General features: G+C 35.9%; 1 protein-coding gene across 1 annotated transcript in view; it reads left to right on the forward strand.

The window, feature by feature from the left end:
- Positions 1–26,177, forward strand: part of LOC145787266 (uncharacterized) — a 105,565-nt gene that overhangs the window by 14,438 nt on the left and 64,950 nt on the right. Inside the window, exons 3-8 of the mRNA XM_082599010.1 lie at positions 13,859–14,050; positions 14,716–14,919; positions 16,238–16,431; positions 17,527–17,701; positions 18,244–18,431; positions 24,392–24,560. Coding sequence (XP_082455136.1) covers positions 13,859–14,050; positions 14,716–14,919; positions 16,238–16,431; positions 17,527–17,701; positions 18,244–18,431; positions 24,392–24,560 — 1,122 coding nt within the window. The remainder of the gene's footprint in view (positions 1–13,858; positions 14,051–14,715; positions 14,920–16,237; positions 16,432–17,526; positions 17,702–18,243; positions 18,432–24,391; positions 24,561–26,177) is intronic.

The raw sequence follows: 26,177 nt of genomic DNA on the forward strand, positions 1-26,177 counted from the left end.
GAGTTCAGTTTGCGAATAGTACGAGACACTTTTGCTGGTAATTCAATTTCCACACGATTCAACCGTGTCAGTTCATTTTTCGCAAAGCAATTAAATGAGACTCTTAAAATTAAATCGAAATTGTTATGGCCTGAAGTACATGTTTGCGAAAATAAAACATTGTAAGACTCTGAGTCCTTCGCAAATTTGGCAGCAGCTGCAACAAATGAACCTCGCTGATTGCTGGTAGCAAGCAGCTTTTTCCGAATGAGCTCATCTGCTATTGCTGCGGCATACAGCTGGTTCGCAAAGCTACAGAGAGTAAAACAGTATTCTGTTGGTACCGATAAATGATCCGCCACGATTTGCCATCGCAAGTAGTTCATTTGGATTACTTTTTAAGCATTCGTCGGTTATGGATGGATCAGTGTTTTCTTGAACTAACATATCTTTGCACGGGGTGCATTTCCTTGTCCGTGATACACTTCTGGCAATGTATCCACTCACGTAGTATGTGATGGAAGAATCTGTTTCGGAAATTTCGTCTATGGTTGCAGTTTTAAAAAATTTCAAAAGCCAATTGTCTTCCGTAATTTCAACATAGTCCTCATGTAACGGTGTATTTTCACTTTGAAGAGCAAGGTTAGATTTCTTGAAAATGGACTCTTTTTCGATTAGGCTTAAGCAACGGATTTTTTTCTCAGCTTGAAAAAGTTGATTTATGGACATGAAAAAATTGCCACCATTAACTTGGCGGTACCACCCAAATCTTCCCTCAATCGGATCGGAGCAAAACTTTCCAGGGAGAACGTAGAAAAAGTCGTGGTGGAATATTAAATGCTCAGCCAGAGACACCATTGCTTGAATACTTTGAATGCATGCTAAGAAAGTTTCTTTAGTTAGTCCTGCTTTGCCTGATTGCTTCCAAGATATCAAAATATTGGCAGCCGTGTTCAGAAAAGTGAACCTGCTGTCCTACTCGCTTTGCGTCAGTTGAAGAGGCTCGCAGCGGCATCCCTTTTTCTGTAGCCTGCATACAAAAAACAGCAACATAATATTGTTTACACAATATATAAATATAAAAGTCTTGAAACTCAACTTATAATAAGTATTAACAAAAATCAACCACTCCTGATATTTTCCACGTAAACAGACAAGTCAAAAGAGGACAAAGAGACAAATGAATGAGGCTTTGAGTTTGCAATAAATTAATACTTTACAGTTAAACTTTATCATTTTGAAATTATTCTTCAAAATTAAGCTAAATTTAGTGGAAGCGGTAGTGCTTAACATTGTGCAGGTCATTACATGAAACAATAACTGCAGAGGTCGAACAAACAGACACACAACATAATGTAAAATCATAACACAGATACGTTTTCTGTCATGCCAGAGCTTTTAGTCTGAGAATTGAACTTTGGGCATTCCATACATGAGGTGGACGTTTTAACTACGGTAATCAACCATTTCTACTGCTAGCAGATTTGTTTGTTTTTGTTTTATTATCTTTATCCTGCATTGCGGGAAAGCGGACTTGAGCGCTATGCATCGGTGTACGCCTTCCGACGTACACCTGACCCACGCTGCAGCCGACGGCAATGTCTGTTTCCGGTTGTCTACTCTACTTATGACTTAAATTTTGGTACTACCCATTACTCGAAATCGATCACTGGGTAGAGGCAATTATCGTAAAGTTTCTTGCCCAGAGAAACAACAGCAAGTGCGGGTGGCTTGAACTTTGCAAGCGTAAGCTATATGTACTAGCAAAAACTAAAACCGTACTGTCACTTTCAAACTCACATTTGCTCGGCGTTTTCAAGGACATTATTTTCCAAATCTCTAGTACAAATTTTAAAAATCGAGCAGTCCCCAAAAAGTCTGGATTATTTTTCGCATAATACTCCAAGGCAGTGATTGTTGGCTCACTGAATACACCTGAAAAGTAATAATTTTAAATTAAAACAAGATTAAACATAAAATTTACAGTCAGTAAAAGTTGCACAAATTCTAGTTCTGCGATCAGCAGCAGGTGTCATCGTATACAAACGCATACAGGTACTTCTTACATGTTACTTGTAGTTGTAACCAATAAGAGTTAGGCTAATCAATAGAAAATTAGCATATGTTTTACTGTTTCATGAAACACATGCACCATCTTCTCTACGGAAAACAAATAGTTAAACGGAATTGAATGCTGTACGTTAGGTATTCTGTTGCAAATTAAAACTGTTTTAAAAGCGACTTACACAAAGCATGTTGCGGAGATGTTCGTGACACATTGCTGGGATTTAGCGAAACTTTCTTCAAGGTGTGGGCAACTTTTAAACATTTGAGTGTTACGTTTTGAAGTTCATTCTTAAGTGCAAAAAAGTCTTTGATTTCATCGACTGCTAAAAACTCCATATTTTCTTTTCTATTTTTGCGTTTTGTTTCTCGGCTCTTTCGGCTGCAGTGGACGCAGACGATCGTTTGATAGTTTGAGCTGATGATAAATATTTAGGAAGTCCTGGAAACACTATTGGAATTACAGTAGGTTTTAGCCGTTTTCGAACTAATTCGGTGGTTTCTCGTTTTACTTTTCGTCTTTTTCTTTTTATATATCAAAGGAAACTGTTTGAAAGTCATTAGCATGAAAATGCTTATCGCAAACTCTATGATTTTTACTTAAAGTCCAGTTTTTGCGTGGATTAGCTGCAACCCATTTTCTTCGAATATCAGGATCTGCAGGGAATTTAAATAAAGCGGGCTTGTCTTCTTCTTTGCTCGACTTGTAGCCACTGCTACAGTGCTACATCCCGGTACACAGCACGTGTTCACCATCGCGACAAGATTTTAAAAATGAGCGATGAACGGAATAAATTTGCAGATAACTTAATTAACTTAAAATCAACTTACACTATGACAGATTATAGAAACTTTTAGCATTCCTAAATTATAAAATCCGACAATATTTACAGACTAGTAGGTACGACGTACGAGAACCTATAGCCTAATAGTCCCATGCAGTTGTAGCTATTTTAGATTTAAGCGTTAAAATCTTACACCTCTTTTAACAACGCTTTTTACAGTTTAAAATGTTGACTCCAAGCTTGCCTCTTGTTTATTCAATTCAAACTGTGACCTACCAGAACCGATGCCGTACTAAAATGTATCAACATACTGACAGTAGTCCAGCAATCGTGTAAAGTACAAAATGTACATTTAAAGTAACGCCAACTACCGATATTCTTCGAAGTCTGTAACAATACTAAACTTAACTGACCATGTTCTATATAACTAGCCAATTGAATCTTAACTGCCAGTGTACTGGTACTAAAACGCTGAAACTATCACACTATCCTACATCGTTAGATTCTCTACTTTACACAGCTGCAAAGCAACGACTGGATTTCTTTTTCTGTCATAAAGTCACGAGACTTGCTTCCAGCAGGGATATTGCAGTGTTTCGTCATAGAAACCATTGTTATATTTCACTATCGTTTTGTAATACATGCGACTGTTACGAGACTGGAACCATGAGATAGATTAGCTGAGAGAAAGTACAATAAAGTGGTCTGTGTGTAATCTATTAAAGTGTGGTGTATCTAAGTTAATCAAACAGAAATACAACAGATATCTAGAAAAGGCGACTTCTCAACAGCGTAATTGACAGTCGCCTTTTTCATTTTCGGGCGGTAACAGCGCTGACCCTTCTAGTGTCCATCGCTTTATCGAAATTTGCTAAGTCAGCAATCCCGGTGTTCTAATATCCCTGTATAAAGTTTACTATAGTTTTTAATTTAACTAGTTTACAACAGGATGTAGCAAAGCGGGAGTGCACTGATGATAGCCACGGCCTTGTTATGACTCCATACAGTAACCAGTGAATGAAATATTTGTTGTGACATTTTGAAAATTTTATAGCTATTTACAAAACTAATATTTACAGTTTTTTTAGTGTTTTTGTTTCGTTTGTCGCCAATTACCGAAGTCCGAAGACAGTGTAGTCCGGGAACATCGTGAATCTGGGGTGGTAAAAGGATAGACCCTCGGCCCCAGAAGCTCAGACGACGACGACGACCGAAATCTACCACTGTTTCTGTGTTGATGTATTTTTGTTTTGTGCAGAGATCGATTGTCAAGTAAATAGGCCTCGTTTCGGGTGGTCATCGAGCCGCAGCCGATTCACAGATCCCAACTATATTGCTGTGGGAGGAACGCTTACATACACCTGTGACAACAATTATGAAATGGAAAATCAAGAAAGCGGACAATTGACTGTGACCTGTCTAGCGAACAGACAATGGTCTCAAGAGTTGCCGACTTGCCTACGTAAGTGATTGGGTGTTTTTCAACTTGTTTGTAAAAATGAAACACAATTCCACACTCTCTTCGTCTTATTTTCTTTCGAGATCGTAATAATTTGGCTTCTTTATAGAATACGCTTGAAGAAATATGAAATGGCAATGCATGAGAATTTTACAATGCAGATTGCAGAATGTGTCACAAAGCAAAAAATGCGTGGAGTGGTTATTTAAGATAGTATCGACACCATACTTTCTTGTCATGTGCAGAATTATCTGTTGGTGTTTTTACTTTCAAGGAATAAACTGAAGTTTGTTTTTCTTTTGATAGGATTTGAAATACCTTTTGTTTTCCAAGGTTTAGCCTTGAGCTTTTTTTCTTTTCGTGTCAAGATGCGAGTTGATATATGTTGATTAAGTACGGTATCTCCGTAAATGTATCTATAAAATGGTTAAATTGATTAGGAACTGAATATTTATTTGCACACTGATTGGAGAAAGCATTTTAAAGATCACAAAAGAACCTTCTGCAGAAAAATATCTTGCATCTCTAATTGTATAAGTATGTTTCCGATTCATGGGTTTCATGGACTGTATTCCAATTGAAATTGGAAAATGATCATTGATATAATGTATCAAATTGTGGTATAGAAATTTATGTTTTTAATCATTTGTGAATACATGATCACACAGGTGAGCATTAGCACGCTACTTTGTAGCGCTTCTACTAATCAGCTACTATTTTGGAAGCGATATCGGCATTATAGTTTGGTTAGAGCAGCGGCTGTAGTAGTGACGTTACTTTTTTCCAAAGTAGCGGTTGCGTAGAGATGTTACATCAGTCGCGTAGAGATGCTAGATGCTACTGCAGTCGTACATTTGCTACCCGCTTTTTCCAATTAAAAGTGGACAAATTGAATCGTTTTCAGTGATTTTTGATGAAAACTTCATCTAGAACAGGGCATGCAAACTTCGACCAGCGAAGTGAAATTATGTAGCTCGAGACACACTTAGGTTTCTGGCACGCGTCAATAATACTCTGAAATGAAACATGCACTCAGTAAATTTAGTTGATCTTAACTTTGTGTATAAAAACCTGTTGTACTTCAACCGAAGAACGTTAATTAAGCATTTAGTCTAAGCAAAGGCCGTATGTTCAGACAATTTTGTGATCGGAGGGTTAAAGACATACAATTTTTTAAAAACGTGTGATTAGTTTTCTTTGTCAATTTAGCTACACACCTGAGTGATCTCAAGACAAAGCAGCAGCAAAATTCGGAGTGCAAATAACATGCATGGGCACATCATAGTCTTTTTGAATAAGTTAATCAACACTTTGAAAGGCTTAGACTACTTGCGTGAATCTTAATCACTATCAAACTACGGTATGAGAGACAATAAACTACTTTCTTAAAAAAATAAAAGATTCGCAAATTAACTTTAAAATTTATTGAATAAGCTTTTGAATCTCACGAACATTTGCTTGAAATAATTTCCTCGTCATTTTTCACGAACGTTGACAAAGCACCAACTGATCCTCAAGAAGTACTAATTGAACTTCAAGCGAGAACTGATCTAACGATAAAGTAGGCTACACAGAAATAAATCTCTGGGCTTTTTACCACAATCATCTCTTTCAAGACAAGTTTGAGAAAATTTGTGGCTTTAAAAATGGGTAGTCACTAAACCCTATCTCAATACGAGTTGTTTTCACAATCGAAAAGCACGTCACCGGCTATTTTAGCCCCGTGCTAATTAATCGCTAATAATGAAAATCACAGAGCCAAATATTTTACAAGATAATAGCCACGTGTATTGTGCGTATAGAAATTAAATTTTTACCCAACAAATTTATTGAAATAAATATTGTTTGAGATGAAACAAAAGTCAGAAATCGCTTTTTATTCTTATTTCCCAAAACAGCTTGAAATTGAAATTTTTGAATTATAACATAGAACAATGCTAAACTAAACAAAAATTACTTTTGCTCATAAATATAAGACATTTTTGGACGTTTTTGCATTTCAAAGTAATCGCACTAACATTTATATTGCAATAACATTAACATATGTACATTGTACATTCAACTACCATTGCACGAAAATGTCTAGCCAACCTGAAACGAAATGCTTATTGTGAAGGGCAGGAAGGTAGAATAATGACCAGTTTAGGTTTAGAAAATTCGCAAAGAATAAAAACTAAAAGTCAAGAAATTTCACATTTCTAGCATATTTCCTTCTGTGAAATATTTCACTACTAGGGTGGGGCGTCCTTATAAACCCGGTAGTCGCTACAGATAGGGCTAAACATAACAATTCCCTGTAAGACACCGCCAACCAATCAGAACATATGTTGAAGTGACTACCGTCCAATTGTAACGGTAGGCACTTTAACGTATTCTTCTGTGCCAAAGCAGTAACGCAATCATGCCTGACATATGATATATGAAACAATTTTTCAAAATCAGTGTTTACGCGCCCGGATCAAGATCACGCTGCCCTGGCTCGACTCTGTGCGCTTGAGCAACACATTTCAGGACTGCTCTCTATTCAGCGGCATCTAGTGAATGGAATAATTCCCTGACAACAACACTTCAACAATCGGAAAACTTCACCCTGCTAATCTCGGTAACCTGATCCTGCGTCAAGAGCCTCTACAAGTATGCAAAATTACCAGGAATAGCCTATCAAGGTTTTGTCAATCCGATTGTAAAGATTCAAAACCAAGCAACCAACCTAAATGACACCACCTGATTACAGCCAAAGATTCTTTTTGTACTTTCAGTTCAGTTACAGAAGAAAAAAGTGTAAAAGTAGGAGGTAGGAATCGAACCCAAGCAATCGAAATTATATATCTTGCCAAAACTCTAACCCATTAGGGCTAGGCTACGTTGGTGACGGCGAATCGTTCATTTAGTTTAGTTTGTATCAAAAAATTTCGTAAAGAACGTTCACAATATCATGTGTTGAGTCACATGACTACAATCAGCTGATTCGCGAGGAATCATAGACTATGTTACGCAAGATTGCGTTACTGCTTTGGCACATAAGAATACGTTAAAGTGCCTACCAATTGTCACCCCTTTCGCATTCTTTCAGAGAGTTGATCTATCTTTGAACTTTGGTAATTACAGATAAAAAAAGAGGCATGCCAGGGGTGGGAATCGTACCCACGTCATTGAAACGTATTCCCTAGCATTAACCCACCACACCACGCTGGCTACGGCAAAACGTTGGCTGACTTTACTTTTCATCAGAAATGGTTGCGTTTTTTCTCCGTTTTACCTGTAACTTACTGATTGGTTGAAACGCCGTTCCTGTAAGTTCTGATTAGTCTAATGATTCATTTGTCTTACCAAAACTTTTTATGTTTAAGTGCCCACCTCAAAACTGGCATTGCTTGGTTTAACGTACGTGTGTGAGCAATTTTTTTTTAAGAGCCAGGGTTTATGAAATCTCCTTATCTATCAATACTGTCTAATGAAACCTAAAGAATGGACTCCGGGTTACCAACACCTCATCATCATCATCATCCAAACTCGGTTTTGTCTCCACTAAGTGCTGGACAGATGGCCGATTATTTCATTGTAGCGATTTCAAGAGAATCTGGAGAAAGTGGCCAAAAATGCAACAGCTTCAACGATCAAATCAAATCAATATTAAAACTTTCATCTTGTTATTAATTGTTTTTTTTCGTTGTAAGGATTATTGATGAGTAATGCAAGTTTGTAGCGGTTACTCGGGTTAGAGTTTTTACGAGTTGCTTATAGCCCAAACTGAGAAGTGTATCAAGTAGTCTTTGACAGATAAGTTAACCACTTTTTTTAAACATTAATGGTGATGTCATCACATATAGGCTACTGTATAGTATTTCTTATTTAAAGTGTTTATTGAGTTAATACATTCAAAGAGTTTCACTTAAAGTTTATCAAGATTATGTTTAGGATGTCAGTATAGAACACCAATTAGACACTTATTATTTGTTGCTGCTATGTTTACCCACAATTCTTCACCATCTTTTATGTCAAACCAAAATTGTTCAATAAATTAGGCTTATACTGTATGCTATATTGAATTGTTAATGCGCATTCCCACACTACCTGCTAGTGATTTGCTGTCTGCATGTATGTTGTGAGAATAAACAAAATTGTATCCTTACAAATCGGCAAGTTGAGTACGACTTTCACTAAGTCAGGTTTCTGATACAGCAATGATATCTGTTAGCCTTGGTATTTTAATAAGATGGTTGTTGTTTTCCAAGGTTGGCAACTTAGCTTCTCATGTTCACATACTGTAGAGTAATAACACTTAATCCTTTGCATTGACAGTTAACTTTGTAGATATATCCTTGATTTCACAATACTCTGACTTTCATGATGCGATAAGTCATTTATCATGTAAGGTTTATCACTAATAAGAGTAGTCTCCTTAAGTCTAGACTTTAAACGTTATGCATTTGTTACTATAGTATGGCTCTTTAGAAGCTCCAAGTGTTTGATTGTGGCAAAGTTTAAAGATCTGCACTTCAGATGTGCCCATTGTTCACATATTTTACAGCAAATAGAATACTTGATTCGTTTAATTTAAAGCAATTCTGGCATACATAACATGAGTAAGAGCGAATTAAATCCAATATAGTAATAACTATATTTGATTTAATTCGCTCTGCTTTGCTTTTTTGCTTAGCATTGAGAACTTTTTGTGGCATTAATAGTTTTTATTGTTTTTTAACATAAGTAAGATATTATTTCAGAGAAAAAACTTTTTTTTTCCATTATAAAAAAGTTGGTTTAGAAACACGTAACAGTAGCGGAGAATACAAAATGATTTTTCATCGTCAAATGTACAGTAAGATGATAAATCGTAAAACAATTTAGAACCCAAAATTTTTCATTTTCCGTCTTTTGCTTTGGTGTAAAATATTTTCTCATCTGTTGTTTAGTACGAATGAACTTTATTTTCCTGCCTTTTTGTTTCTAACATTCTGATGCATTTCAGCCTCTGAGATGTGAGCAACTCAGTGATCAGAAGTTTGGTTTCTTTTATGTTTATTTTTTTTAAATTCACCATTTGCATTACGTGGTGGTTTGTGAATTTGACATTTAAAAGCTCGCAATAGTTTGACTTTACGTTTAACTCATGGCTTCTGTCAATATATCTTTTTGTGATTGTGATGTCCAATTTTCCTTTTAAAAATTCATCAATAATTTTTTCAGTATTTTCTTTTTTGTTTCTTTTGGCAGTCCGTGCATAACCACACAACTTCTTTTTGAGTTGTGTTCTAATTCTTTCGTTTTTATTCGATTTCTTGAAAATTGTTATCCAGTTGAGCATTTTCTTGTTTTTGACAGAAGCATTGATGTAACTTTCCATCGGTTGTTCAGACAATTTATTTTCAAAAAGATGTTTTAATAGTTTTTGAGCTATTTCGTCTAGGAGAACTTCATCTTGCTTATTAGGTGGTTCAACAGGTAAAATATTTCTTCTCTGTTTCTCTGTTTTAACAGTTTTGTGCTTAGATGCACAAGTGATCAGAAAATTTAAATCAGTGAGAACTTTAGAAACTTTTTGAGATTTTAATTCTTCTTATTCAAATAAAATAAGATTCTATTATGAATATTGCTTGCTATAAAGTTAACAGTCATTCTCAAATCTAACATTGTTTTATGCATATTTAATGCACAAAATTTAATTTAAGCAACAATTTTATCATTTAAAAAGAAACGAAAGAAAACTCAAATATTTTGTTTCCAAATCTGTAGCGAATCTGTCCTAAGTTTCAGCAGGTTAAAAAGTATTTTTGAAACTTCACAATACTTCAGTTTGATTCTTTGTAAATGTACTAACATATTCGGCGCATAGTGTCTTTTTACACTCACAGTACCTACTGTTCTCTAACCGCAACAGTCTGGTGACAAACTAGGAAACGCAATTCTTTCTGCTTTCACTGAAAAACAGTTTAACTTTCATCTTCCGTGGAAACAATTGCATTCTTTATCTACTTCGTTTTTTTACTTGCTGTAGATATGATAGTTTTACTATAAGTAAAACACCTAACTTTTTTTTTTGTTTGACTTCATCACTATACTCATCTGGGCAATATTTCTGAAGCAACAGGTATGAGCCGTACCAAAATACATCGCCGGTCGTAGTTGGCGCACGAGCAGTACATGGACATCTCTATCTTACAATTTTGGTAGAGAGGTGTCTTTCTTTAACCATAGACAGATAAAACCAAGCAACCACATGGCATTTAAAGGGATACTAAAGGAAAAACCTGACTTGGCGATTTTCCACGTTCTTTGTGTTTAACTTGCTACTATAAAACAATTTTCAATAAAATTTTACCCCATTGCGGTCTGATCAGCATTCCGCGCGTACTTTTGTAAGAGCTTTCAAAACCAGAATGGGCCTGAGCAGCGAAGCGTGTGACTGTACAGTGTACGTAACAAAAGACGAGCAATCAGCTGATCACGCAACAGTTGTTACTGCCCGCGATTTAACTGTAGGCTATGTATGTATGTACATCAAAACATCAGATTTCAACGTCAAAACATGAGACAGTTTGCTCAAAACCTCAGATCTGATGTTAAAACATCAGATGTTGTAACGTGGCTTTTGTTATTGCTGTCTTTTGTGACGTACTCTCGAGCTGTCTTTGCACTTTTTGGTCATTTTGGAAAAAAAAAAATGAAACATTGGACTTCGGGCCTTGCCAGCGCCATTGAAAACATTTTTTTTTTCGGTAATTTTTTTTGAAATGTATTCTTGAATGCTCAGTTTACGCATTTTAATGCTTAATTCCCGTTTGAAAATTTCATTTAGTATGCCTTTAACATCATATTAGAATGAACATAAAACTATAAACTACGAACGTTTTCGGCCATACTCAAGTTAGCCCTTCTCAAGTAACGAAAATAACTGATTTTTACAATACCATCTACATTGAAAATAACTGATCTATACAATGAATTGAAAAATGAAAAGCACAAGAATGAAACTGCAAAGCAGAGGAGAAAGGCACATCACATGGCGGTTAACTACGCGAGGCAGGAAACCGCAACACACAACAAATTATGAAAAAACGTTTAGGAGAGAGGAAGCACCTGCCGCAAACAACTGCGTGTTGAGGCTAAGATTGCATAATTTTATTAGCAAAGCCTCATGGATTTTAATGTCAAATTCGGTGGAACATTTACGCACAATTCTAAAAGACTTCAGGATGGTTTGTTGTTTGAACATGTTTGACAATCGAATATATGGTCTTTAATTGCACCTTTTCTGTTCAAAATAGTTAAATCGAAGTGCTCTCTCACTCTCGTGGCCAAATGCCGCGTAGGCATACCAATGTATGGACAGTTCGCGTCATGCGAACAAGTGAACTTATACACGACATTTGAACACAAGCAGGAGGGAGTCTTAGATTTAAGCTGAAAATAATAACCAACTTTAATTGTTTTATACACCGGAATGATATCAACGTTGAACTACATTTTAATAAAACTCGACATATTGCTGACGAAACGTTTCGATGCTTTGCCAATAAAGGGAACTGTTAGAAAGTTTTTGTGTTTTTTCGCAAGACCAGCCCAACCATCCACCTATCAAAAAAGAAATTATTATAAAATTGCTGCACATGGCCACCGAAGGTATGTTTCTATACAAAGACAAATTGTACAAACAAATTGATAGGATGGCAATGGCCTCGCTTCTGGGTCCAACTCTTGCTAATTTATTTCTGGCACATATTGAATTTTTTTTTTCTGAAACTGATGTGAACTGCCTTCCTAAATTGTACTTGCGTTATGTTGACGGCAATTTTGCTGTATTTAATGATGATAATTCTTGTATGCAGTTTCTCAACATTCTTAACTCACAACATCCTAATGTAACTTTTACGGTAGAAAAAGCCAACCAGACCAGCATTGCCTTTCTCGATTGGGAAATTAAAATTAATACTGTAGCAACAAATTTGACACTTGGGTTTGGCGAAAACCAAACAATACCAAACTGCTTCTAAATTTTAATGCTATATGACCTTCTATCTACAAATCTGGATTAATTAAGTGCCTGCTCAAGCGAGCACAAGATATTTGCTCTAATTTTGATAGTTTTAATAATGAAGTCAACCGATGACGTTCTCATTTTATTGCAAACAACTACCCCACATGGTTTTTTAATAAGGTGCTTAGAGGGTTTTTGGATTCACGTTCTACACACTCTCAAGCGGACGAACGTGAATTAAAAAACTTTCTAACAGTTCCCTTTATTGGCAAAGCATCGAAACGTTTCGTCAGCATTATGTCAAGTTTTATTAAAATGAAGTTCAACGTTGATATCATTCCGGTGTATAAAACAATTAAAGTTGGTTATTATTTTCAGCTTAAATCTAAGACTCCCTTCTGCTTGTGTTCAAATGTCGTGTATAAGTTCACTTGTTCCATGACGCGAACTGTACATACATTGGTATGCCTACGCGGCATTTGGCCACGAGAGTGAGAGAGCACTTCGATTTAACTAATTTGAACAGAAAAAGTGCAATTAAAGACCATATATTCGATTCAATTTTGGTAAAGAGGTCACTTTCTTCATCCACAGACATATACAACCAAGCAACCACACGGCATTTAACATAATCCATTAAAATTGAACATAAACTATAAGCTACAAACGTTTTCGGCCATACACACGTTAGCCCTTATCAAGTAACAAAAACATAACTGATTATCATATCTACAATGAAAATGAAACGGCCGTTTCGTTTTATGCATTTCGTTTTTCAATTCCATATTTAGATCAGTTATTCATTTTCATTGTAGATATGATAAGCAGTTATTTTTTTGTTACTTGATAAGGGCTAACGTGTGTATGGCCGAAAACGTTTGTAGCTTATAGTTTATGTTCAATTTTAATGGATTATGTTAAATGCCGTGTGGTTGCTTGGTTGTATATATATTCGATTGTCAAACATGTTCAAACAACAAACCATCCTGAAGTCTTTTAGAATTGTGCGTAAATGTTCCATCGAATTTGACACTAAAATCCACGAGGCTTTGCTAGTAAAATTATGCAATCTTAGCCTCAACACGCAGTTGTTTGCGGCAGGTGCTTCCTCTCTCCTAAACGTTTTTTCATAATTTGTTGTGTGTTGCGGTTTCTTGCCTCGCGTAATTTACTGCCATGTGATGTGCCTTTCTCCTCTGCTTGCAGTTTCACTCTTGTGCGTTTCGTTTTTCAATTCATTGTATAAATCAGTTATTTTTAATGTAGATGTTATTGTAAAAATCAGTTATTTTCGTTACTTGAGAAGGGCTAACTTGAGTATGGCCGAAAACGTTCGTAGTTTATAGTTTTATGTTCACTCTAATATGATGTTAAATGCCGTGTGGTTGCTTGGTTTTATCTGTCTGTTTCTATCTTAGTCAAAAGTTCAACCAAAGTTCAAATGTTTGAAAGAATGATATAACCTGTCTTATTGATTAAAGTTATGAAAGGTAAAGAAGCTCACAGTCCCATAACTCTACTTTTGTATTAGCAGAGTTAAGTATTCCTACAAAATAACTTCATTCGAACTAATTAGTTCCACTGTTGTTACAGCAATCCAATGCATTGTACCAAACCTTCCCAGGTCTACTTTGGTCTCTCCTCCAGGCGCTTCGTTTCTTGTGAATGACGTCATTACCTACACGTGCGCGGATAGATACAGAATGACAAACCACCCTAACGGAGAGGTGCAAGCAATTTGCAGAAAGAATTCCTCATGGAGTCGTGATGTACCTACTTGTGTTGGTTAGTTCTATTTGATGACAGAATATTCTTTGTCAGACAAAGATCATTGAAACTTTTTTATTCAAGGTGTATCGGCTGCCAAGTTGTTAACAAACACATGTTAAGATTAGCGGTATTGTTTATGTTTAATGTTTATCTCTCAACAATGACTAGACATACAGCAAAAATCGCAAATGAGAATGAAGATTGTACTTAAAAGACAATTTTTCAAACAATAAGCAGTGAATGAAATATTTTATGGTGTGACATTTCGAAAATTTTATAGATATATAGATAGATAGATGTTTATTAGCTGCTGCGAAAAAGATGCACAACAAGTCAAAACACAATGTACGGTACATAGCAAAACTGTTGAAATGATAACAATTAGAAATAAGAAAATGATGAAAGCATCACAACAGCGGGAGGCTGCGAAGTGAACATTCAAGGTCTTCAAGTCAAGCAGCCACCCCTTAACTCATTAATGATAACTTAATTATAATCGGTTAATTGAGTAAAAGACATAATAATAAATAAATAACAGTGAAGCTGTCCAACATGATAAGAAATTAAAAGCTAATAGAAAATTATAGCTGTTTACGAAACTAATATTTATAGTTTTTCAAATGTTTTTGTTTTGTTTGTCGTCAATTGCCGAAATCTAGATGTATTTTTGTTTTGTTCAGAGATCGATTGTCGAGTAAACAGGCCTCTCTTCGGCTGGTCATCGAGCGGCAGCCGATACACAAATCCCAACTACATTGCTGTAGGAGGAACGCTTATATACACTTGTAACAATGATTATGAAATGGAAAATCAAGAAAGCGGAGAATTGACTGTGACCTGCCAAACGAACAGACAATGGTCTCGGGGGTTGCCGACTTGCCTACGTAAGTGATTAGGGGTTGAATTTTATTGTATTGATAAAAAGCCGATTACTTTTCAGCCAGTTTTTCAGTTTTTCACACTTCTTCAACGTTTGCAGACTTAACACCATTGAAATATTAATCTCACACCATCTGTTACTTTTCTGGTTAAACTCTTCAAATGTCAGAAACATAGAAAAAAGTTCTGCAAAACCATGACATTTTGATTGTTAGACGTTTGTTTTTATTAAAGTATTGTAATTGAATGAAATTGTTACGACAATTTGACCTTTTATATTTTTCGTTAATGAAAAGAAACATAATTTTCGTTATTAATTCCAAACAAAAACATTCGCCCATTTGTTTTAACTTAGCCTCCATTGTTCGATCTTATAAACTTTTTGAAATAAATACTCAGGTAGGTTAAGTGAATGCCAAAACTTAGTGTGCTCTGATTGTATTTTTTTTATCAAAAATGTCGGACTTGGGTTAAAAATATATACGAAGAGAAGAGGTTCCAAACCGTTTTTTTTTTATTCCTTCCTTTGCTTATGTCGGAACTTATCATTCCTGCCTTGCTACATTTACTACACCGCAGCAAGTAAGCAGCAGGTGCCTGAAAGAGTTGAAGCGTTACGTTTTAGAATTGAGGAAATAAAGCAAATGAGCACATTTTACAAAAAGGGGAACCATAGTTACCATAGCTATATTTACCATAGTTATAGTTACCATAGTTATGACATGCGTTATCAAAAGAGAGCTATAGAAACAACATACAATAAAAATGTGTCAGCAGTGTAAGACAATGCGTTAAACCCAGAGATGCATTAAATTCTCACATCAAAGGCAAGCCTGAACAGAATTGTCATTGGAATGCTAACAATTACGTTAAACTTTCAGCCGCGCAGCTGAGAATAGATATTGTATGTAAGCAGTGACGCCAGAACGTCAATCCCTATCCAATTTTACTCACAAGACTTTTAATACCCTTCTTTGAGTTGCATAGAAAGTTTCTATTCCCGTCTACGCAAACAAAAACAGCTTTAACTGCCATAATTACATCAGGATACGACAAAACTATAGTTGAAACGTTTTTTCATTTCTACAGTATAATATGACATAAATAATTAATTGATAAAACAAAGTCAACTTAGAAACAAAATGTTTCTTTAACAAAAATTCCTCTCTGGGAAGGAATGCCTTCACGCTCAGGAACCATTAACGTAGGGTCTGTTTCAGGCATGCGCACCTTACTTGCACCATACTTGCTATTTTGTAGTTTTAAGCCATTTCATTACATCAAATCATTGCCGTAAACTTGACTAACTAGTGTTGTTTTCAGGAAAGCGGCTGTGTGGCAATGTGATATTCTCAGCAGATGTTGGAGTCAACAGACACTTTACATCTCCCAATTATCCAAACAATTATACGAGTTTTCTCTCTTGCACGTACCACTTTCGGGCTCCCGACGAAAATTATCGAATTCGATTCCAAGTCAATACCTTTAGTACAGAAAATGAACAAGATATATTAAAGGTATTTTATCCAGCTCTTACAACCGAATATTTTACAGAGGAACAAAGGACTTGGTGTTTGGATCATGCACCGTTTAAACAAATATGATTTTCGAGCAACTTTGTAAAAACTAAACCAATGCCCAGACCAGTGGTTATACCACAATGTTGTTTCATCTTGACGGAAACAGCATGTAGGCAGGCTTATATGGTTAGGTTCTCTTTCTCACAATCTCATGTTATGATCCACAAGTAGGCCTAAGTAAGAATTTCAAGGTTTGGCAGATTTTCCTTTCTGTCTTTACAGTCCGAAAATAAATATTTTATGATTAAATAAACCGTTCTTTGCTATTGATTTTGTATTAAACTCAGTTGTAGTCTTATAATTTTTTAATTAGGAGTAAAGTGACTATCACAAACAAATGATGCAGTACCATAAGCGAAGGGCTATAGATGAAAAGCGGCATCAACTCCAACAGAAACTAAAAGCCGTATCACTTGTGGAAAACCAAATTATTTGACGTTTTTCTGTTGTAGGCTAAGTTAACTTCAAATCACACAAAAGATTGTTTTTCAATGTGCATTCAAAGTTGACTTGGGGTATCAGGAAATGGGATGTTACAGTCTGCCGCCCTTACTTAGAAAAGGATGAAAATAAATTGTCGACCTTTTGCAAAATCTCATGTCTGTACTTAGCCAATATTATCGATGGAGCTTTTGACTTGAAAAACTAATGGTAGATGAGATTGCCTACAAAGATTACACTTATGTTTGTCAAATTCTTAATAAACTTTTTTATCGGCTCATGCCCGGTTGTTGCAAATTGAGAATAGATAAACGAAAGAGCAGGGAAGCCGATATTAATGTCCACCTTTAAACATATCCGCAAATGATTTGCCAAAGCCATGGCAGTGTATCTTCGGTAGATGTCAAGCCGACGTCCTATCCGAACGTCATTCCAGCGTTTTTTCAAAGCAATAAGCAGCCTATAAGAGCTGACAACTTTCTTCCCACCTCATTTTTCATCTTTCAAACCGCTACTACCGCAGAAGCACGTCTGCGTCAAACATTCCGTTGTTTGGTATCTAAGATTGTGACTTGTAATTCTTATGTTTAGTTTTTTGGATCTGGTATTCCAAGCAATGACACCATTCCCGACTTATACCTTGGCAGAAGAAATGTAAAGAAAGGTTTTGTATGGTATTCTGATACCAGTTCTGTTGTTGCATTGCTCAATATTGACCCATCCACAAGTAACAAAAGATTCGACATACTTTTTACAGCAATACAGGGTATGTTGAAGTTATGTTTCAAAAACGCATATTGACATTCAAAACATTTTTTAAGTCATTGATGATGTTTGGTGGAGTCTACGATGGGAATCTAATTATAGCCTACTGTAGAAGAGAAGCGAGTATAGCATCTGTTTATAAAAGCAACCTAAGCTACGGCTAGTCTAAATGTTTGAGGTAAGGGGTAAGCAGATACTCGTATAAAAAACATGTTTTTTTTTTTCATTAAAACAATGAAAACTATTAATACTACAAAAAGTGCTCAATGCTAAGCAAAAACATCAAATCAGAGCAAATTAAATCAAATATAGTTATTACCATCTGAATCCTTCCGTATAGGTGAAACAGGCTGTTAAGGATTCAGATAGTAATAACTACAGTATATATATATATTTTTTTTTTTTTCATTATATCCTTTACGTCGATTTTTTTAATTAGTATGGTATTGTCTATAGTCTATACAATGTGTGGTTTTTTCAACAGAAATAGTTTTTTAAATGTTGCATAGTACAAATATTTAGTCACAATATCATATTTTTCAGACGGTTGCGGAGACATGGAGTATTTTGCAGAAGTCGATGTGAATAAGACGTTTAAGTCGCCTTTTTATCCCCAGCCTTACAGTAACTTATTAAATTGCTTCTACCAATTTAAAGTTCCTAGAGATGATTTCCAAATAAGTTTTCATATCAATTACTTTTACACTGAAGGATGCTGCGACAAGTTGAAAGTGAGGGTTTAATAGGCTTACATGTTTTCATAAGTTTGCCTAAAAGTAGAGTTCGCTTTTAATTTTTCATGAATCACTGTTGTATCATATATTGGTAAATTTAGTACCTTATTATCATTCTTTGTCAAGACCTTTTAGACAAGCAACCTTATTTGTGAGCTGGGAAACAGGTAGTTGATTTTGAAAATCTTTTCCATTGTTTTCATCATAATTACAGCAGGTTTGATTTAGCATTTACTAATAATAGTATAATCTAATTACTGCTTGTGTTTCACTAGAAGAATTGAGCGGTCATTTTTGACCGCTGTTTCCTTTTGTACGCCCTTACCATGCAATTTGCTTTTCTAACCCCGCTTGTGTGATAGCACGTTTACAAATAATGAAGTTATTTTATTATGGTGTGAGAAACTGGTCAAACGTTGCAAAAACACAAACAATTATTTTGCATTTTGTTGTATTCCATACTCTACGTTAATTACTAGAAGTAGCCTACAGAGAGGTCACTTTTGATCTGTTTTTACTTTCAAGTGAAATTGTTAACTGTAAAATGGTTAAAGTTTATGCGCAATATAGCTGCATCTTTGCCAATAAAGCCAATGAAGCTTTTTTACCTTGCCAATAAAGATTCGTTTTTAAAATTAAACTGCATTCAAACGTAGCAACGAAATCCCAAGCAAAACATCTCAAATAAGTTATTTTGTGAATTGGGTTTCAAGTGAAAATTTCATGTTGCAGTTTTCAGGTTGTGGTGGAAACTTTAGTCAACTTAAGTTGCTTAATTTTATGTGTTCGTTGTATGACAAAGTGAAACTTCTATGCCATAAGAGTTTACCACGCATTTAAGATTTTGTATAGTTGTAAGCCTTTGTATCAATGAGCAGCACATAGAAGTTTTCAATGAACAGTAACAGAAGTAGGGTTAAGGGGGCATGCGGTCCTACGATCTTTCCACAAAATTAGTTAAATCCATGCAAGTCTTGTCCGTATATGCAATTTTTTCTTGCTGGCTCAGTCACAATACTATCAACCCAGCCAGAGTGCTTGTGTTTTAAATGATCTTGAATCTTTTTTCGTATGAGTTCTTTTGATAGATTGCGTTTTATCAAGGAAGGGGACTTGTCCGAGCATTCCTCGAGCAGTCACTTGATAATAGAGTTTTTCAGCCTTGACAGATCAACTGCCCTTATTTGAGTAAAAGTCGGGAATTAGATTATGTATTATGTAGTCTGTGGTTTATTCTTCTGCACAACAGTTGCATGCCACAGATACTGATAGGCCCTGTTTGTGCATTACGTATCTGGAGCGCTCAATGTCTGTGCAAAGATGACTCAGCGTACCCAGGCAGTCGACTGAGATTTTTCCTGATGGCATAGGTCCAACGTTTTAGAACAAAGGAGTAGAGTTTGAAATTGTTGTGTGTCTACTCTTTTCCAGTTATTAGTAATCCAAGACAGAGCACTGGTGTTATGTGCCAGAAAAGATTGTGTTGGAGCAACGAAATGTTTTTTTTTTGATTTAAGGTCGCCGGTCTGGTAATGTAGCTGTGGAGCGCGTGACGTGGCTCCAGTAATAGGCGACGAGGCGAGCCAGGGAGGGTGTGGCAACAGTGGACAAAGATCAGTTGGAGCGATGCTTAAAAAAGATGGTAAGAAGTCAGTGCGTATAAATTTTAGGCATCTTGATACAATACGCAAGTACTGATACAATAGGATCCTGATACAATACGCGAGTATGAGCACTGCAACACCATACAGGGGCGCATTACTCTGAGGTTGAATGGACAAGAGCCAGGATTGTGGTGCACAAAGTTGTTGCTTTTGCGTCTCAGGTCTTACCTGCTGATCGATGAATAAGTCGATGAACTCATAATGATTCTTTCTTAGGGAGTGATTCCAAGTGATGTTGATACGTGAAACTCTTATTTAGACTAACACAAAGGTATAGACAGGTGTGGAGGTAAAGGACAGGCTGTTTCTATTGATGTTAATGTTCAGTTCAGGCTTTGCTCAAGTGTTGTTCAGATTGAAAGCATTCAATGGTTTTGATTTTTAGTTTTAAACTTGCTATATCCTACGCCTTTTGAATGAGATTCATTCCGAAGCATTGTACTATTAGGGTGGCCCCTTTTGAGGCAATTTTTTCATTTCAACTTGCCTGGGTGATAGATTTTTGCCTTAGCCCAAAATATTAATAAATCCAATTTTTTTTTGAAATCTGACCCTGTTTAGACCCTGCCCCAACACCATTTTTAAATCGAGCCCCTAAATCACGTTTTTAATGATAAAATTACTACTATTTGAGCTAGATATATGTTGTTGATATTCATTTTTATTGATTTTCAGAAAGGAGGACATTTGCATGCCTTAATTCAAGATTTGAACAACTTTTTTATAAATTCATTTTATAGTATCAATGTAAATGCTTCTTAACCCTTAGAAGGTTGAGCTCTCTGGAGTCTTGCTCAGTTTGGGGGGGGCTGTCGATTCTTATGCTTTAGGAGTGATATCTCTGTTATTTTTTAAAGCACGGTTTCAAAACTTGGGATTCACTTTGTAAAATTATTCACGCTGAGCCTATCCGAAAATTAAAACTATGTGAGTTTTAGAACTGCTCATATACGTTGAAATGTTGAGGTGACTTATGACGTTTGGGTTATTTGGTATTTTTTGGTAGAGTAATGAAAAACATGCATTGCAATGTTGTGATTAAATTTTTTTTACATAATCTCAATTTGAATCATTTGATTAACGAATCATTTGATTAACGAGGCCAAATTAATTACTTTCATCCACCTGGTGGGAAAATTTTGATCAATAGAATATGAAATATTTCAGAGGATGTGCTGAGAAATGCCTTATATCTCTCAATTTATAACCTTTATTCGCTCAAAATTTCAGCTCAATAGAGGTGAATAAAAGTTAGGAAAAGTCAAAAAGTCTCATAGTCGCAGCCTCAGTGGTTTTAGAGATACAAATGTTGATATAAAAAAGTTGAATTGACAGCCCCCCCCCAACCTTCAAAGGGTTAAATTGACCGATGAAGTGATATGATTTTTTTTCTGAGAGTTAGGCTAAAGACAAAGTGATGACAGCACTACTAATTTATTGACCAAGAAGTAACAGCACATCCCATTTCACACAATAGAATCTATGTTTGCTTGGATTTTCTGGTGGCATGATACTTTTTCCCGATCCATGGCTTTTTTCTTCCTTCTATGGTGCACAAAGCTTCCCCAATTTGTCGTTTTTGCCCGGCCATCCACCAATTGCTGTTGTTGTCAGTTTAACTCCGCTATAATATTGTCCGGTATAATATTGATAGAAGCCGGCTTCAAGCCATCATAAATCAAGAGATGCAATTACTAGAAGCTACTGGATAAAGACCAAGCAAACCTCTCAATGCTTTATTGCGCATCCTACCAACTCAGTGCAGGCAGAACGAGCATTTTTGCAGCAGAATTGTTTGTAGAATTGTATGTAATAAAAATTTGCAAGCAATGCAAGAGAAATACCGGAATACTCAAAGAATTGTGAAAAAATAAAAATAAATTATTTCCTGGCGTGAAAAAGGTTAAGAAACACTGTTTTATACATTTGCAAATAAGCCAAGTTAGAAAGTTAAAAATAGCAAGGTTTTATTACAAATGCGTTTATTGGGTTCTGGGTAAATTTCGAATGTCATACAGGCAAAAACCAAACGTTTCCTAAATCCAAGCTGAATTTTCATGTCAATTTAAATATTTTTGCTTCTGGACTGCTCCCTCCCAATCAAATAAGTTACGTTATACGCCACTATATTGTACACATCACAAAAAATCGGTATTTTAAAAGAGCGGTCATAAATGACAGCCTTGCTTTTTCAGGTTATGAAAAATCGCTGTTGTGTCTCAAATGAAAATTAGTTCTAGTGTTGAATAATTTTGCAATTTATTTTCGAGTAGAAGTAGGCCTATTGTTCATTGACTTTTAAAGCATGTTGGATGGTTTTAATGCCGCTTCCAGATATTTATTTGTTTTTGTGTGTTCTGTGGTAGAAGGTATGCAGAAAGTAATAAAGTACTTTGATATCACAAATCAATGCGGCAAAGACAATGCCTAACAATTGGGAGGTATTTGTTATTATTGTAACTGTCTCCGCCGCCAGTGTAGCCAAATCGTTTGACAGCCGCTGGCTTCGATCAGTCTTTCAACAAGGTTGACAGGATCTCCATTCTGTTTTGCCCTTGCGATGTTTTGCAATCGGTAGAGATGTGATTTGCTGAGCAGGGATCCCAGGCCAGCTTTTCTGATGTCAGATCTCAGCAGTTGTAATAAGTTGGTACCGTGACGTCCAGTTCGGCCTTAGTACTTTTTGCTGCCAATTATCGCAAATTCAAGGGCTTTCTGGGGAGGTGAGTCCTGGTGAAGTCTCAGAAGATGTCGAAGCATGTTCCATCTCATGGTGTAGATCTTGCAAGATAATGGTTCACTGTTGCATATTTTGTAGAGGTTTTTGTTCGATAAGACTGTTTGGCCAAGTATGACCAGTTATGACACGTAAATGTCTTTGATGACAGGCGTCCAATCTTTTAAGACTTGCTTTGGAAACAGACCAGTTATTGCAGTTGTAGATCATAATTGGCATGCAGCACGCGCTGTACAATCTTAGTCGCAACTGCAATGGGATTCTCGACCTCTTGCTCCATAGTTTCCAGTATGATCTGAAAGCGACATTGCCTAAATTGCAGCGAGATTTGACATCGGCAGTGCTGCACAATGATGATCCCAAAAGTCTGTGTGTAGGCTACGCCATTTTTCGTTTCCTCGAATCGGTAGGCTATCCTCGAATCGGTAGGCTATCCTCGAATCGGTAGGCTATCCTCGAATCGGTAGGCTATCCTCGAATCGGTAGGCTATCCTCGAATCGGTAGGCTATCCTCGAATCGGTAGGCTATCCTCGAATCGGTAGGCTATCCTCGAATCGGTAGGCTATCCTCGAATCGGTAGGCTATCCTCGAATCGGTAGGCTATCCTCGAATCGGTAGGCTATCCTCGAATCGGTAGGCTATCCTCGAATCGGTAGGCTATCCTCGAATCGGTAGGCTATCCTCGAATCGGTAGGCTATCCTCGAATCGGTAGGCTATCCTCGAATCGGTAGGCTATCCTCGAATCGGTAGGCTATCCTCGAATCGGTAGGCTATCCTCGAATCGGTAGGCTATCAGCGTCAGTTTCATTTGTGTCTGCAAGAAATATGTGGGTGAATTCAGTTTTAGTCTCATTCATGAAAAGATTGTAGTTTTTCAGGTATTTGTTAGCCTTTGGGAGGTATTTGTTAACCTTGCCAATAAAGCTTTGTTTCAGAAATTAAACTACAATCAAACGTCGCAACAAAATCGCAAGCGAAACATCACACATAAGTTATTTTTAAATGGGTAGTTTGCACGTAAAAATGTCGTGTTGCAGTTTTCAAGTTGTGGTTGAAAATTTAGATACGATCAACTTTGGTTGCTTCATTTTATGTGTTAGTTGTATGTCAAAGTAAAACTTCTAAGCTGTAAGACTTTTTAAACCAAGTTTTTTAAGATTTTGAATAGTTGCATGCATGAAAGAACAGTTCATAGAAGTTTGAAATGATTCATGAACAGTAACAGAAGTAGAGTAAAGGGGCACTTGAGAAAAAGAGAAGGTTATTTTTTGGGGAAGCAAAAGAAATGTTGACAAATATGATACTGTAAAAGTGCCGGAAAAAAAATTGCAATAAAATATGCTCCACCTCAAAGCATGCCAGCATTTTTTTGCACGTACATGGTCTTGACTGTTGATTCCAATGAACGTTGAAATGGGAGATTAAACACAATCGCCTAACATTTTGAAAGAAAAAGGTAACATCACATAAAATCATCATTAAAATGTGTTTGTTTAGATAGCCATTTAAAAATGGCCAGCGACATTGCTAATATATTGCTATATTTTTGTTTAGTTTTATGATTCAGAATTCGATTCTCTTCACTCCCCTCCCTTCAATCTAAGTGGTTTTAGACGAAGTGGTGCATTGTTACATTCAAAAACAAACGTAATGACAGTACAGTTTTCCTCTGATCAAAGTGTTATTGAGCGAGGATTCAATATCACATTCACTGCATTTAAAGGTAAGAGAAAACTTTCATACCATTGCCGCACAGAAACGAACCATAAATGTTGCAATTGCTTTGCGTGCTGTACTAGAATAGGGAAAAAAATAACTTGTCTGTTTGCTGGAAGGCTACTTCTGACGCATAATTTTTGCTGCAATGTTTTCCGAGATAAGAAAATAAAAAAGCTCAACCAGGGATTCATACTATAATAGGGATGACCAACTCGGCTGAACATCTGACAAGCAGAGTATAAAAGGGTTGTCAAACATTTTTTTATTTTTGGAAAAACTTATTTTTTGATATTTTTAAAGAGTAGTGGTCGCCCAAAGCTTGTCCATTTAAAACTATAACCGGAACCTGAAGTTTAAAGTTGCACAAGACTGAGTTAAAGTAGTTTTTAGTTGTGTTACTTAGCAATAAAAATGTGCTGAATTTATGTACAAAACTTAAATAAAACTTGCAGGTTTAAAAAATATATTACTCACCATTAAAGAACAAAAAAAATTGAGAAAATTTAAATACGCCTCAAGAATAAAAGCTTCATGTTTTAAGTGTTGAAGCCGGTAATTATTTTTTAAGAAGGCCTAATATGTTTTATGCACAAGAGAGGGTAAATTGCTAAAAAATATGATAGTTTGATAAGTGAACAATAAAATTACTTTAGATTAGTTTTAAAATAATTATTTCTGGGCAAGTTTTGGGAAACTACTACTTTAAGGATGCCAAAGTTATATTTGTTCTAAAAAATTAAAAATATCTGGCAACACTTTTTACACTCAGCTTGTCAGATATTTAGCCGAGTTGGCGATCTCTACAGTATGAATCCCTGAGCTCAACACTGATAATCCTTTTCCGGCAATGGAACAATAATTCTGATGTTTTTGTTAGTTAATATATTGTTTTCTTTGTATTTATCCGTCGAGAAAATACGAAAAAATTATTGCCTGGTTGTTTCATATCAATGTTTGAACTAAAATGAAGAAAAAACGGTAAAAAACGCGTTTCATACAACCGGTCAAAAATGACCACAATCGTCTTTATAGGTAGGAAAATATTTCAGGGTTTCTAGTGTTAATCAAGTTGAATAAATCGCTAAAAATGATTAAGACGTTTAATCTAGCTTCTGCATATAAGCATTAGGCATCTGTTTTTCATAAACAGACGATGATATTATTTTTTGTCTAAGTATAAAATCATGAATGAAAGGTTTCTTTCATGTTAATAAAAATCTTATATATAATTGATTAATTTGATTAACAAATTTTGTCTCATGCAAATAGCAAAATAGAAGTATCTCAAAATACGTTACCCTTGAAGTGCTTTTCAATATGGTAACAACCTAGCAGAGATGGGCACGGTAAAATTTAAAAGTACCGCGGTACCGGTACTCGGTACTGGTCAAAATAGTACCGCGGTACCGGTACTCGGTACGGTACTTGTTTAAATACAAGTTACAAGACTTAGAATGATGAATTTTTTTTGTTATTGTAATCGAAATAATCTTACATTTAAAACCACAAATGCGATTCATCTCCATCCTAATTATATCAACAAGTAACAGCAACGCGCCGTGGCGATGTTCGTATTCTACATAAAGACTGCTCAACCAGCCCTTTGGTAGGCACGCAAAGC

The sequence above is a fragment of the Aplidium turbinatum genome, chromosome 1 (assembly GCF_918807975.1).
Source record: "Aplidium turbinatum chromosome 1, kaAplTurb1.1, whole genome shotgun sequence".
NCBI classification, from domain to species: Eukaryota; Metazoa; Chordata; class Ascidiacea; order Aplousobranchia; family Polyclinidae; genus Aplidium; species Aplidium turbinatum.